Source organism: Euwallacea fornicatus, chromosome 19 (assembly GCF_040115645.1).
Source record: "Euwallacea fornicatus isolate EFF26 chromosome 19, ASM4011564v1, whole genome shotgun sequence".
NCBI classification, from domain to species: Eukaryota; Metazoa; Arthropoda; class Insecta; order Coleoptera; family Curculionidae; genus Euwallacea; species Euwallacea fornicatus.
In genome coordinates, this window is record NC_089559.1 from 2,323,940 (window position 1) to 2,339,217 (window position 15,278).

Here is a 15,278-nt window from a genome sequence, read left to right on the forward strand (position 1 = left end):
TTCGGAGCCGATGTTGTACGAAAACACCGAGCACTTGGCTTGAAGTTGAGAGTCATGTGATGTTTTTCAGATATCGATATGTTTTCCTAGGGCTTCAGGAACAAATGATATGTTGATTCTGCACATAAACGTAATAGAGAACGCATTCAACTCTTCTATATTTACGATAAGAAAAAGCTTTGTTATCGCAATTTCAAGATAGAACAAAAAATTCGATTCGGAAAACACCAGCGTTCGAAGTTCTAGCGAATGCATTTGAGAGTAGTTAGTGCAGGAGGTGGAAAAAACCCTACAGTGGTAACTCCAGTGATTTGATTCAACTGAATTCTTCAACTAGTGTGCGCTTCAAAAACAATTCAACAAACGCTTCAACAATAAACAAACAAACAAAACAAGCTGACATCGTGTTTAGTTTTTTTTTTTGTTGTTTTATGGTAAGTTGATCATACATTTCCATGCGAAAGCGACTATTAAGGAGATGGGGTTACTCATAGACCGAACTAAACCTGAGTGAATTGGCCTAACGACAAATTCGAGAATTATCAGCGGTGCACAGGAACGTAAACATTGGGAAAGACTGCGAGGTGGTGAAAATAAGTATGGGTCTCGGAAAGAGAAATTCAAAAAACAAAGAAGCAGCACTGCAGGCACTTCTTGACGAGTAATATAATTTTTCAACAGATTACGAACACATCAAAAAGAAGCCAGACACATATAAATATCCTTTATATTGTAAGAATAATAATGTAGTAAGAATGAAAACTGAGCCTAATGATCCCAATTATAAGAGCAGTGCAGACACCGTCAGCATAAAACATGAGCTTATAGAGAAATATGACCACTCCCTGTTAGTAGAACTGAAATAATGTAATTTTAGACAAACATTTAAACATTTTCCTTACTTTCTTAGGGTCAAATCCGACGAGTCTGATGATTTCTTCAACGAGCCCAACTCTAGATTTCCACCAAATAAATCTTTCACCAAACAAGAAGAAATTGATATCAAGTACAACAATGTCAAGTAAAAAGTTAAAAACTTCAATTGGAAGCCTCAGTCTTAAAAGTTGTATTTCTATCCTTAGATTTGAGATTCAGCACACGGAGGTCACTGACAATAACAAAAATATTATAAGGGAATTTTCCTGCGGTTATTGCGATTATAAAACCTCTTCTAGAAGCTACTTTAAAATTCATACTGCCTTGCATGAAGATCCAACTAAACTAACTTGGTACTGTTGCTCAAAATGCAGTTACAAAACAAGGCAATCTGGCCACTTGAAACGGCATGATTTGAATCATTCTGAAGCTCAAACAGGCAACATGTTCCATTGCACACAATGTGACTCCTCTCATAAGACAAACTTATGTCTTTTGAGACATCTTCGCCTTATTCACCATAGTAGTTTGTCCACCAAACTGGCCAATAGTGACTGTAAAAACGTCTACAGTTGCGATAAATGTTCTTATACCACAACCAACAGAGGATTATTGACTTCGCACTTTGACAAACACAAAGATCTGCAAGATGTTTCCGGATTGTATATTTGCGAAGTTTGTTCCTTCAGAACCAAATATCGCAGGAATCTTCGGGTTCATTTGCAGACCCATAAAGATGATGACGTCCTGAAAGTGTTCGCGTGCAAGATTTGCAGTTTTAAAACGAGAATTAGAAATTGTCTGAAAAGACATCTTTTGTCCAGAAGACATTTGTTGTTAGTGGGGAAGCTTCATGATTATCGACCCAGAGGTGTCAAATTAAGTCAAGGAGAATGTAGCTAGCCCTTTGAGAGAATTTTTAATTTGTGTTTAATGTATAAAATTATAATATGAATTATATTTACATAAATTGTTAAGTTTAGATAATATTGAAATAAAGTATTGATTGCATTTTACTATTAACTTTGATTTCTTTTTCCTCACAGATAATTTAAAAGCTGATTTAGAAATATATGTACATACATCAATTCAAGGATTTACTGTACCAATCAAAAATAATTTCTTGATCATAAAATATATAATTTTATATATATCAAATTATCAAGAACTGAAGCGCTGTTTTTTAGCTTTTCCCAATTTAATGAAAAATTGTATATTAAGTGAATTAATGCTATTTATTAACCAATGCAAGAGTTGTTAACCCTGTCTTCCAGTGCAGCAGATATAATATCTTTGGCATATTTTTGAAAAAAAACAGATCTGTTACATATAATGAGTAATTGGTAAAAGAGTTGTCCCCAAGGGAGTGTTAAACTCTTGATATATTGCAGTGTTTTGACGGTGACTTTCAAAACTGGAGGATTAATTACTATTCTAATCAAAAATTCTTTGTGAACAATATCTTACCACCGAACTATCAAGAAATAAAACGTTTTTAGTCGATTGTTTCTTGATTTGATTGTGAATTATACATAGCGTATCCCTATCTAAAATTTGCACCCCTTGAAATCTCCAAATGTGGGAAAAATGCAAGAATTTGTCAATTTTATCTTGGTTTCAAAGTAATTTCTGCATCCTTTTAGCGCCCAGAGCCATCAGTTCAAAAATTTGGTATGGCAAGAGGAGTCAAGTGCCACACCATTTTGAAACACTACTATTCTCTATGTAACTATGTTTTTTTTTTCAAGGTGGAGGAATTGGTTTTTCAAAATCATTAAATTGTTGTACGCTCATTAAAATTTTCAATATTGTTAATCCAGTACACTTGATCAACTTGTAAACATTTTTTTTCTGAGGTCACTTAAAGTCTAAGATTTATGCTACACCACCTGCATTTAGGCAAATGCTTTGAAAATGAATCCTTGAAGAGAACCTTTCGATGAGAAGCTTTTCAAAATTGCTTGTACTATTGTATGAAAGTTGGAAGTGGAGATTTTGAGCAATACATTGGTTAAATAGATTTTTTTTCATAACCAGTTTTTTTCCTTTCACAGTCATCTAGGCCGTGTTCTGTAAAACCCATCGCTCAAATAAATAAAAAAAAACATTGTTGCATGAAGAATTGCAACAGCTTCAAAGAAATGTCATCCGGCCCCTTGTGCCATTTAAAGTTTAGAGAAATTACTTTGAAATCACAACAAAATTTAGTCCCCCTTCAAGTTAAAATTAACATATTTTAGCATTTTTCCCATATTTGGATGAAATCGATAATTTAATAGTGTGCAAATTTCAATTGGATCACCCTGTATATGGAATGTGTTGATTTTAATTGTAATTATACAGCAATGCAAGAGTCTCTACAATGTAATCTTCCAACACAGTAAGTTCTTCAGATTGGGTCAAAACGCATTGAGAGTTCATTCGATTTTTTCGTGAAAACCCAGAAAAACACGCTCACTTTTGATACCCAGCCAAGTACTGCATTCGAGCGTTACTGCTTGCGCTTAGAACTACGCAGACTAATAAAACAGAATTTCTTTCGCATTCACCGCTTAAAAAAAAAAAGAGCATTTTACTCTCATTATCTATGCCCAAGGCGCAATGAAAACCATAACATTGTATATGCTATATGCTAAATGCTTTTTAAGACAAAGCGGGTAATTAAAAAGTGAAACCAGGAACGGTTCAAAAACAAATTTTCTAATCACCTATTGCGGAAGTACCCAGCAGTCTCATCCACCTTACGTGCGTTGATTATTATTTCGATTTTTCTACTTTAATTACTCGTTTTGATAATTAACCCTCACTTTTATGGCTAGAGGAAATTGCTTGTGGCCATTTTATAAACATCCCATTGTCGTTAGATTTGCAATGGTGCATTTATTTCGGTGTCTTTGTTAAGTTCAGTTTAGTAGCAGAGAGTCTCCAACTACTAAGAGATGGCGAATCTTTTAGAAATAAAATAGGGTGATGATTATTCTTCGTTTAATGGTGGCTTTCTATGCGTTGATGTTTAATGGTAAGAACAGGTATTCTGCTTTATGTTTTCTAAAATTATCATTTTCATATAGAAATCGTCACAAGTTATCCCCCAAAAAATGCCTCTGCAGGTAAAATGGAAATGCACCTTCACACAAGAAATCACAATAGACGTTTTAACGTGAGTGTCGAAGAAAGGTAGTACTTGCTTTGGGTATTTATCGAATATTTCCATAAACGTATCTCGTTTCGTAGTAGTTATATGCTAGGGTACCCCATAAGAACACCAAAAAAGTTAATCAAATATGATAGTTACCTCAACGATTCCTTTGAGATCAAAAGGTGGAAAATTAGAAAGAAAAGAGGTGAGAAGGTACCTATATAAATGGGTCAGTAAATTCCGAAACTTCATTTTCTTGCCATCCAGTAATTTCTTTCTTCTACATTTTCTCATCTTTCCGTTTCTGTAGTTTCATTAATTCTTTTTTTCATTTCATTAATTTCCTTATTCCATACATTATTTTTTTACGAACTTTTGAGCGTTGGTTTCAGGTAGATATATTCCAGTACTGAATTTTGTATATTTATTTAGCAATCTTCTAAATTAACGTTTTGGTAATTAATTCTCTATGGTTTTCATAATTTGGTACTAGTAACTACTAATAAGTTCTATCCTCTTTGTTTAAGAAATTTTTTTCGCACTTTTTCATAAATTTACTTTTCACATTCTCACACTCCCATAGGTATCTAATTTTTAAAGGCATGTAATCCTGGATTAGTTTAATTTAGGTAAATAGTTACCTATCAATCATGTTTTTCAGGTGTAGTTGAGCTCTACAACATGATCTCTTGTGCCACTGATTGCGATCCCCTAAGTTTCAAGGGGTATGGTTGTTTCTGTGGATTTCTCGGTTCTGGCAATCCTGTGGATGGTATTGATAAGTGAGTTATCATTGACAATCAACCTATTTAATAATGCACCTCTAAAACTCACATAACTATGTACCTCGAATTATTCAAAAAGCGTTATTGTGTCTTACCTTAGATGCTGTAAAATGCACGACGTGTGCTACGAACTAGCGAACTGTCCCATGTATTTGGAGTATTTTGTACCATACCATTGGAGGTGTTGGAACAAACGACCGTTCTGTGGTAAGCAGGAATTTTTTATAAAAAATAAGAATTATCACAATGTACAAGTCATTTTCCCACGTGGCGTCTACCAGACTAGATATTAATGAATTATGTTCCCGGGTAATGTCCGGTCAATCATCAAAGGCAAACTTGTAAATTTATCTGTGTTGAATGGCTCATAAGACTGATACATTTATACCTACTTATTCTCGTTTTAGGTGCTAATCAAAGGGAGCTTATTGAATCCTCTGGTCCATGCGCTTATATGTTATGCGAGTGCGATCGAGTCTTTTCGGAATGCGTGAGAAGATTTCCATGTCCTAGTGAACCGGCATTCTGTAGCACTTCAAAATTCAGACTTTTTCAGAACGCTTTTATGCTTTTTACTTAAAATACATACAGGGGGTCTCACGAATATGGGCTACTATTAGTATCTTGAAAACTAAAACTAGGAAAAGTTGAAATTTAGGTGTCATACTAAAGTGAGGATGATCTATTAATTAAAAATATTTTGTGAAAATACCATTTCCGGTATAACCGGAAATGAATGTCCACTCGCCCATCTTAAATGAAACACCCTGTTTATTTTATATTCATTTCTATTCTATGGAACATTATGAACATTTTTCGTGTATAAGGTTCTACTCTACCTAAAATTTGTGGTGTACGAAATATTTAAAATTTTACAAAAAAAAATGACAATTACACCTTTGGATTACTGAGTTAAATCATGTTTTTTCATACAGAGTATTCAAAAAGATAGCCTAAAATTGTCATTCAAAAATTGTAAAAAAATCTATTTTTTAAATACACGCGCTCCATTTTTGCAACGAATGCATATTTAAAATAAAAAATAAGTACTACTTTCAATTTATTTGTCAGTACTTAGGTATAGCGACACCCGTAAATTATACAAATGAAGATTTTTGCAATATGTTTTTAAATGTAAAATTAAAACATAGACCATTATACATGAAAATGTTCATAATGTTCCGCAGAATAGAAATTTGATATAATATAGAGGGTGTTCCGTTTAAAATAAGTAAGTTGACATTCATTTTCGCTATAATCAAGAATGGTATTTTCATTTAAATATTTTGAGCCAATAGATCACTTCCACTTTAACACGATACCCAAATTTCAACTTTTTCGTAGTTATAGTTTTCAAGATATGGATTAAGGCTTATGTTCATCGGACACCCTATATGTATAATTTTTCTTTATCGATAACATGTCTCCAAGTGTTATCTTGACGTACATATGTGCTATGCTGAAACCGACATCAGCCGTATTTTGACAGCCTTAAAGTCGTAAAACTTCAAATAAAACAAATATTTTTTTAATAAATAATTTTATTTGCATACATCCGAGTATTCACATATCTTTGGCCACGTACATACAAGTAGGGCAACGTAATTGATTGGTATTTGACCTGTCAATCGACCTTCGAACATTTGTTATGCCAAAGTAAATATTATATCACGTGAACTTTGTATTGAACTATAATATAATAACATTTAAGTATTCAGTATATGAAATTTCAGGATTTAGGATTTTTCATTTACGCACAATACTGTGACTCATCAAATACCAGTAAATTTTTTTCAGTCAATTGACCGTTTAGAACCCTACATACAAGCATTCCTTACCTCCCTTAAATACAGAACAAATGTGATCAAAATGTAATAAGAACACATTATTTTAGATAGACAGGTATCTACTGAAACACTGAAATGTCAAAAATGAGTGCCATAAGCCATTAATGCATATCGAGTATTTCCAGATTATGTCAAAGCAAACATTCAATATGGCAGCTGGAAACTGTGTCATTTCAACCACAAAAGAACTGATAAGTGACACTGCTCCATAAGGTCATATTAAGCAATTGTCGTTCTGACAACTCCTCGGATTACTTTATCATAGAGTAAAGTAGAGGTGACTAAAAATGATTCATTTCATGACATTAAGATAAAATTAAACTATTGAAACCTAAAAGAGTTAATATGATCACTTTGGCGGACGGTCTTGAAATCGTTTTTCTCTAATCTACTACAATGACCTTTATTGACCTTAGAGAATCGAACAAAATAAATCAAAACCGGCACTATGGGTAATTAATACTCGTACTAATTAACTACTGAAGATATTAAAACTTTGACATTCATTTCTATATCTCAAAAACTCACACTTCAAGTAAGAATGGTTCCACTCAGTGACTCATGTATAAGATATGACAAATATACACTTGCACGCGTAAAAACCTATTTAAATACGTAATACCACAGCCAGAAAGTAGTTGCCTGATGAATTAAGAAATCAGAAGGTCCAGTGCTTTGTCTCTGTCGTTGTCGTTTCTTAAGAGGGCTTCAGAGGCGAGGTTTTCTGAGAAGCCCAGGTCTAGTAATTGTTCAAGCGCTAAGAGGTGATCTACTACCTAGAGGACACAATTTATTGGAAAAAACGAATTTGGACTGATTTAAACTGGCTAAATATTATTGAAATTAGCAGAATGTTAGTGAATTAACCCTAAGAGCAAAATAAATAAATTTCCAATAAGTTGAGCGTGAACATAAGGTTTTTGTTAACTTGCATGTAAAGATAAATCATTTCAAATAATTGTAGACAGTAAAAATGAAGAGCTATGCCACTAACTTTCTGGAAGGAAATAATATCTGTAGGTCTCCAGGTAGTAGTTTTCAATCAGAAACCAGTGGCGCAGCCCACAGGAGCAAAGAGTAACATTAGCATTTAAATAGTCAGTGGGTTCTTCAAGTCCTGATTTTTCTTTTTAAGAGAATGGCGCAGTCAATACCCAGAATGTTTTTAGACAGGTATGTGCCTATACCCACACACATATCATGTGGTAAAGTGTGCAAAATTATGAAAAAGCCCAAATCTTTACCTCCACCTTTCGAACGGGAGTATTCTTACTTCTCGGCACTCGAGAATATCGAAGCTCAGCAGTAAATTTTAAAATCAACTTACCTTCTTCTGATCGAATCCCACGGTTCCACACACCCTGACAACCCTATCCAAGGAGAATCCCATCGCACTGATTTCCCGGCAGATCCCTTGCTGCCCCTCTGTTAGATTGTCCAAAAGCTTGGATGTCCCGTCTTTGACTTTCGCCTTGGGAAACACAGATTCAGTGCTCTTAGGTCTAACCGGCACTGGAACATTGGTCGTCGTGTAAAATGAACTAGAGGCGGAATGTCTGCTTTTTTCGGCAACGTCACTCAAATGCGAATTATCTAATTCAGTTTCTAGGGATTTCACCAAGTCAGGGACGCTTTTACATTGGGGTTTTTGGGCATAGGACTGCACCATGTAAGGCGGGGCATTAACCGGATACTGCGCCTGACTAGTCACTTGAGGCTGCATCGAGTATAAATAACCATTACTGGGTGTAGGAACTTGGGAAGGGACATATTGACTATAAGTTGAGGAATTAAAACTGGCATTTGCTTGACTGAAGGTATTCGCTAGTTTATTGAAGGAGAGTGAGGTGTGAGGCTGCACGTAACTGGTCGGATTTGGAGGGTATGCGATGTTGGCAGATTGATACTTCGGCAAAGCCTGAGTGGCGTTGTTCTGAAAGGGATAACTGTTGCTGGGAAATAAATTGTTTGACTCGCTGTTGCTTTTCAATACTTTCTGCAGCTCCTCAAAATCGTTCAAAGTTTTCAGTTCCATGTTATCAAAAGGGCTAGAAGTGTCAGATTCGAAATCTGATAAGTTGAATTCTTTGGTAATAGATTTGGCCACATTTTCCGAAGGGAAAGTGTTTGCTGAGTTCAGAAAGGTTTTTGCATAAACGGAATGACTGTCAGAAATAGGAATTGGCATTAAAATACCATTTTTGGTAATATAATTCGAATTTTGACTAGATTTGTTTGGGTTTGACGGATATGCCCCACCATATGAGAATGTCGGGTCAATAAAAGAATTTTGAGGTTCTAACTCAATTTTAGCAGGAGATTCGCTATTTGCTTTTCTTAGCAATTCTTTTTCTGCTTGCTCTTTTTCTAATTTTTCAGATTTTTCTTGCTCCAACTTCTTGTTGAACTCTTCACGAGCGACGGTAAGTCTCTTTTTTCTCTCCTCTAACTGTAAGATAATATTTAACTTAATACAAATCCTGCCCTTACTTAAACAGGGGGAAAATCAGCCCTTTAAGACACCTTAGCAAATATTCTCAAAATATGTTTCCAATATTAAAAAAACCAATCATTAAAATAAAACATCAAGTGCAATTAGAAGTAGAGTTGTGATCTCTTCAGTTGATAAATATTCATGTACTTTTTTGCACTGCATGTATTATTCATAAGAGCTAAATGTAGGCTTCTACAGTGGATATAGATTTTCCACCACTTCTGCTACTGTGGAGCAGAACATGTTTGAAAAGAGAAGTTTTAAAAATCATTTCTCTCAAAATAAATATACTTGATAAGTGATCCAACAGTTTTGAATATCTATTAAAAAAATATATTTGGAATGAAACTGATGATAAAATTCACACTTAAATTTTGATTAAAATTATGATCACAATTGTTACTAAATACCATGCAATGTAAAGAAACACTGATTTTTCCCCTCAAAATCAAGCAAGCAATTATATCATAACTAAGTATTTGATATGAAGTCAAATTAAGCACTCCTACCACATCCTTATGATTTGAAGATACTCGAACTGTGTCCAGGATCATTTTTTCCAAATGGAATTCATATGTAGGCAAATTGTCCTGCAGTTGTTTGCTTAATGTTAAGTGCTGGGAGTGAGACATTGGCTGGCTAATTCGACAGGGAGGCTTGTATTTCTCTGATATTTTAACTTTTATATCATCCACATACGAATTTGACATTTTCGAATTGTTTTTATGCCTGAAAATTCAATACAATCGTCATTTAATTTGAATTTTTAGTAATCCAGTTTTAAATTGTAATTGACAGGTTTTGGAGTTGGTAAATTGAATTTAATAATTGGTGGCCATAAAGGAAAATATTTTACTGCTTATGTATTACGTTTATAATAGGGGTATATTAGTAGATCTTAAAGAGAAATGAATATCTTTACCTCTGATTACCTCTCTGAATATTCCCAGTTGGTTAATTTTCGTTTTATACACCGTCTTTTACCTTAAACTTAATTGTTGTTTAACGTTCGGCTAAGTTAATGGAAATAACACAAATGCACTACGGATTTTCCTTTAAAAACATAAAAAAAATTGAAAAAAAACATATTTTTCTTCTCTAATGATAATGAAAAATCCACTATTTTCATTTTCGGCTCTGTTTTGACATCTCTTTTAATGTCAAAGTGACGTTCATATGTTATTGTTCAGACTTGCTCTAATTGCTCATTGGACTCCGTTCAGTCAACGTTCAGTGATCAAAGGATCTAACAATTGACACACGCGGTTTGATAATTGGAGTATGTCAACGTCTCCTTTTATTTTATAGTGAAAAAGCAAGATAAGGATCGAGTTAATTCGAATTCTGCATTAATAACTCTCTGAATGTCATTAACCAAGAAAAAAGTGCTAGGGAAATGACAATCAAAATGTCTAAAAATATAAAATAATTTTGTTGTTTTTAGTTTGCGATTTTTAATTAATTAAAACCAATTAAGTCGCCGTTTAACGCATATATGACTAACCACAATAGATTCTTAGCATTCCTTCGAGTTAAGGCTGAAAGAGGTTGTAGAGCAGCACGCCCAAAGTAGTCAAAGGCATAGGTTACAAACCTCCCTGTCTTAGGTGTTTTGTGTTTTTATTTTCCGGTTATTTTGTGCTTTATGTATATCTCGTTCTTTCTGGTTAAATCAGCCAGTTTTCATGCTCACTGATTCAGAATCCTGAGATAGAAAAGGCTATAGTGAAGTTGGGAAGTCCCCAAATTCTTACTGATTTCATAGTAACCAAGAGTTACTGACTATGACCGAATACAAATTAGTAGTGGTGGGTGCTGGAGGTGTGGGCAAGTCGGCCCTAACTATCCAATTAATTCAAAACCACTTTGTGGATGAGTATGACCCTACTATTGAAGACTCATATAGGAAGCAAGTGGTTATCGATGGGGAAACTTGCCTATTGGATATTTTAGATACTGCAGGTAAGTGCTTTGTCTAGTACTTTTTGTAACATGTGAAAATGCACAAAGCAACTTCAAATTTAAGATTATTGGGTACTTTATCTGGCAAATAGTCAAAAAGTGAGAGGTGCAGCTAGATATTATAGCACTTAAAAAAAGAAAAACTGTTTCAAGTGTACATATCAGTGATAGATAGATAAACTATAGTGCAAAATTTGTATTGTAAAGCACTTATACACTCAAGAAAATTTTACTTTTTGTCCAACATTCCATTTGTGGATAACAAGCTTTTTGGTTAGGATCATGTATTTAAATTTATTTTTGAGATCTGATTATAAATATTATGATTATGAATTATTATGTGATCAATAGTAGGTAGAATATGTACAAAATGATCAAATCTTTATTAGAAAAAAGTTGATAATGGTACTTACTGACAAACTGAAATACTACTGGTTAAAAGCTATATTTTCATAAAAAGTATTCTAATAGTAATTTCCATTTTCATGTTTTTCTGTAATTTACTCCAAAGAAAAAATATTTAAAAAAACAACTTTTTTTCTGGATATTTCTGAAGGCAAAACATTTTTTCCTATGTTGAAGAAACAAAATATGGATTACATAGAAGCACAAATTTAGATTCATCTATCTAATAGTTTCTGAGGTCTCTTTGTTGAGAGTCAAGTTTGAGACATCCCTCACCAAACCTCATACTTTTCTTTTCTGACTGACTCCAGAAGACTACAAAAGTATGTACAGTACTCTGAGACTATAGAGAGTTCATTTTTCTTCAAAGTTATGAATTTATACATTCGATTTTGGATTACTCAATGTAATACAACAAACACAAGTTCATTTATGGCAGCTCTTATGTTTCCTTTCTCTCATTAATGATATTAACATATTTGGAGGTTTCTTATAGGACAAGAAGAATATAGCGCCATGCGCGACCAGTATATGCGAACTGGTGAGGGATTTCTCCTTGTGTTCGCCGTAAACTCCGTCAAAAGTTTTGACGACATCGTCGTATACCGAGAACAAATCTTGAGGGTGAAAGATACCGAGGAGGTTCCAATGGTCCTAGTGGGGAACAAATGTGATTTACCGTCGTGGGTTGTAAATATGAATGGGGCGAGAGACGTAAGTACATTTTTTGAGAGGTTTTCTGGGTTCTTAAAGTGACTGATTTGTTATATTTCGGCGGTGATTTTAGGTCGCCAAACAATATAACATCCCTTTCGTTGAAACGTCAGCGAAAACGCGCATGGGCGTGGACGACGCCTTTTACTCGCTCGTTCGCGAGATACGCAAGGACAAGTTCCATAAAGGAAAAAAGACGAAGGGTCCAGGACCCGGCCGGGTTTTCCCCTTTAAACTACGCTGCAGTATACTTTAGATAGGACGCGATTTTTCGAATTTGTAGTGTTGACGTGCGCGCCCGTAGTTACGTTTCAAAACGATATTTGCGGACCCGAAAACTCAGTGTCATTTACTGATGTGTTACTTGTCATGTCATTGACTTATAGTAAAAACTATCATTATTTTTATTTTTGACGCATAGCCTATAAAAAAGTTGCCAACTATTACTATCATTTATTTTAAATCTGTAATTTCTAAAATTAGTTATAAAAAGTTTTTATGTTGGTTGGAGTCCAAAATATCGTCTTGTAACCTGTGATAATTACTGTCTTGTAAATTTGACGAAAAAAAAAGTAAATTTTGCAATTTTTACGAAACGACAAATCGTACGTTCGTAGGTAAAGACGGCGTTGAAAAATCTCACTGCTAAAGATTTTTATTGATAATAATTTTCCGCTGGCGCTCAAATTTGAATTTAATAGTTTGTCCGTTGTTGACCCTTAAAACCACCACAGAAAGACGCAGTTATTTCAGTGTTTTAATTGCAGTTTTGACTCAAAAATAAGACTTTAAAGAATACATATTATTATGTAAATTTCGACATAAAGTGTGTTCTAATAACGTAGGCTAGTGACTATGGAGAGAGTCGGCAGAAAATCTTGTAGGTACTATTTTGGTACTCAAAGAATATATATTTTTTACCAGTTGTAGAAGAAACGTAGAAGTTTAAATTGTCGCATTGTGGAATTTCTTAGACAATCTCATGTTTTCATAGTTAATGGTCTAAGGATCGGTGAAGATCTCGTTTTGCCAATTTTTTTAAAATCCATATTAACTAGTAAAAAACTTCTGACATTTAATCGTTATATCTATCAAAGTTTACAATAATCGTCACTGTTATTAGTATCATTTGTAGTCCTTTTGATATTCAACTGTTTAAACGACATTGACGCTTGATATGGTCAATTTTTCCAAGTATGTAATTGGATACTTCAAAAAATGTCGAACATTTTAACATATTGAGGTAAAAACAAACAAGGGAATTTATTTCGTAGTCACAGCGATAGAGCGCGTTGGTCTTACAGGCAATACATGTTTTTTAAGTTTTCCTTTAACAAATAATGTTCTGTTTTGTAAGATTGTGCTAATACGTCATAAAACGCTTCTGGTTTTTAGGCGATCCAGTTGACAATTCGCTGGCGACAAATGCCTACAACTAATTTACCGCTTGTTAATCAATGGCGGAACACATTTTTAAAAGTTTTATTGTTATTATTTTGAGTTCAAGTTTAACATATTGTCGAACTATTTATGTTAAATTCTACTAATCCGTCTTAGCAAACCACTAGCTACAGCGCCGGGATTAAATAATATAGAAGTTAGGTACTGAAGTCAAAATGTTTTTCATATACATAAAAGAGCTTTGGTATACTATTGGTTACAAAATATTCATAAATTATCGGTCCATATGCGAGACGTGCGATCTTCCCTGAACAGCCAATAATAGTTCTTCACTATTCACCAGATTCATGCAATATGCTGTCAAAATTGTAAGTGTCACTCTCATTCTTTGGTCTAATCTCTATTGAATTATAATTATTTATATAATTATAATTAGATAGGGATATATAATCATAATTATTAACATAACATTATCATAATCATAATTATTTATGCCTGTGTAATGACGTTGACTATAGGCTTGTATCAATCGATTAGGAAACTGTCAGAAAATTGTTAGAAAACCTTTCTGGGCAAGCGCATTGCTCATTTCTAGCAGCAAGCTTTGGAAAGATTCTCAAACGATTCAGTAATGGTTCCCTGTCGGTTTGAAACGAACTTTATATGTCGCCAAAAGCATTGTAAGTGTTATTGTCAAAGATTTATATTTCTGTGTGTATTCACAGTGTCATTATGATCAAGGTCGACGAATTTTGACAGCGGTTTTAAAATTACTCTACAGGATCATTCAAATTCGACGACCCACTAATTTTATGCAATAAGTTTTGCATTAAATGATTGAAGCCTGGAGTTTGAAAGACCCTGTATTCATCTGATCTTGTTTGTTTTTCTGATATAATGACAAACACAAAATCCACCATTGTGCGACGTATAAATAAATAGTTGCTAGCTTATTCTTCAGAGTAATAACATTTCGGAACCATTCACGTTCCTGTCGTTTCACCATTCTGCAACTGCGATGGACATCACGACAATGTTGAAAATTGTGTAAATATTGTAACGTCTTATGATGATGTTCTCTCCAAATAATTTTTTATAAAATTTTCTAGCTATCAGACCGGAACATGTGCGCTCTACTTATCAAGGAGTATTTTTCGGGTATACTGTAGTTCTCCGAAAGTCCAAAAATGAAATTTTCGGTCTGATTGGAGCTGTATATTTTATCGTTTTATCGCCAATAATATTGTAATTTCTATTATTAATAGTTTTGGTTTTAATAACCCTTTTAGAATTAACCGTTTTCCATAGATAAAGTAATGAACGGAGAGAATTTTTCAAAAATGATTTTCACACTGTCAAGTACAGTGGAAGATCATCTTTTAGTGTTTATAAATAGTTTATTTCTACCTTTTTGTAAGTTTTACTTATGTTAATATGAAAGCCATTATCGTTCTTGCAATATCTTTATTGAGATTTATCGTTTGACTGTCCATTCTAACTATAATAATAAGAAGAAAACATATTTTGCCTTTCCTATGAAGTTATAGCAATTATAGATTTTAGGTAACAGTCTACTATATTAATAAAACTGTTAAAAATTATTTTGGCTTTTTATTTTTGTTGGAGTGTACTTGAATGCGGAATATCTCAGTTAT

The 15,278-nt window shown here is 33.7% G+C and overlaps 4 protein-coding genes across 8 annotated transcripts; 3 read left to right on the forward strand and 1 right to left on the reverse strand.

Moving 5' to 3' along the window:
- Nucleotides 1-56: 56 nt before the first annotated feature.
- On the forward strand, nt 57-1,892 carry LOC136345436 (RE1-silencing transcription factor B-like). Of its 3 annotated transcripts, XM_066293760.1 has the most exons (5): nt 57-434; nt 495-597; nt 682-847; nt 911-1,021; nt 1,083-1,892. In XM_066293760.1, exons 3-5 carry the CDS (start codon nt 756-758, stop codon nt 1,777-1,779), a joined length of 900 nt encoding a protein of 299 aa, XP_066149857.1. In that variant the 5' UTR covers nt 57-434; nt 495-597; nt 682-755; the 3' UTR covers nt 1,780-1,892. The 3 variants fall into 3 exon arrangements, with proteins under 3 accessions (XP_066149857.1, XP_066149858.1, XP_066149856.1); XM_066293761.1 differs by having other exon boundaries at nt 57-597; XM_066293759.1 differs by having other exon boundaries at nt 495-847.
- Nucleotides 1,893-3,525: 1,633 nt separating this feature from the next.
- Nucleotides 3,526-6,330, forward strand: LOC136345197 (basic phospholipase A2 PA-12A). 2 transcript variants are annotated; one of them, XM_066293262.1, is made up of 6 exons: nt 3,526-3,895; nt 3,987-4,053; nt 4,111-4,220; nt 4,677-4,797; nt 4,901-5,007; nt 5,208-6,330. In XM_066293262.1, the coding sequence occupies exons 1-6, from the start codon at nt 3,847-3,849 to the stop codon at nt 5,378-5,380; spliced, it is 627 nt and encodes a 208-aa protein (XP_066149359.1). In that variant the 5' UTR covers nt 3,526-3,846; the 3' UTR covers nt 5,381-6,330. The 2 variants fall into 2 exon arrangements, with proteins under 2 accessions (XP_066149359.1, XP_066149358.1); XM_066293261.1 differs by having other exon boundaries at nt 3,532-3,895; nt 3,948-4,053.
- A 23-nt stretch (nt 6,331-6,353) lies between these two features.
- LOC136345195 (ubiquitin-associated protein 1) lies at nt 6,354-10,297 on the reverse strand. 2 transcript variants are annotated; one of them, XM_066293260.1, is made up of 4 exons: nt 10,074-10,297; nt 9,651-9,870; nt 7,975-9,096; nt 6,354-7,423 (listed from the first exon to the last, which is right to left on the reverse strand). In XM_066293260.1, exons 2-4 carry the CDS (start codon nt 9,849-9,851, stop codon nt 7,298-7,300), a joined length of 1,449 nt encoding a protein of 482 aa, XP_066149357.1. In that variant the 5' UTR covers nt 9,852-9,870; nt 10,074-10,297; the 3' UTR covers nt 6,354-7,297. The 2 variants fall into 2 exon arrangements, with proteins under 2 accessions (XP_066149357.1, XP_066149356.1); XM_066293259.1 differs by having other exon boundaries at nt 6,355-7,423; nt 10,064-10,297.
- Nucleotides 10,298-10,460: 163 nt separating this feature from the next.
- Nucleotides 10,461-15,224, forward strand: Ras85D (ras-like protein 1). Its single transcript, XM_066293263.1, has 3 exons — nt 10,461-11,103; nt 12,005-12,222; nt 12,296-15,224. The coding sequence occupies exons 1-3, from the start codon at nt 10,926-10,928 to the stop codon at nt 12,476-12,478; spliced, it is 579 nt and encodes a 192-aa protein (XP_066149360.1). The 5' UTR covers nt 10,461-10,925; the 3' UTR covers nt 12,479-15,224.
- The last annotated feature ends 54 nt before the right edge of the window (nt 15,225-15,278 follow it).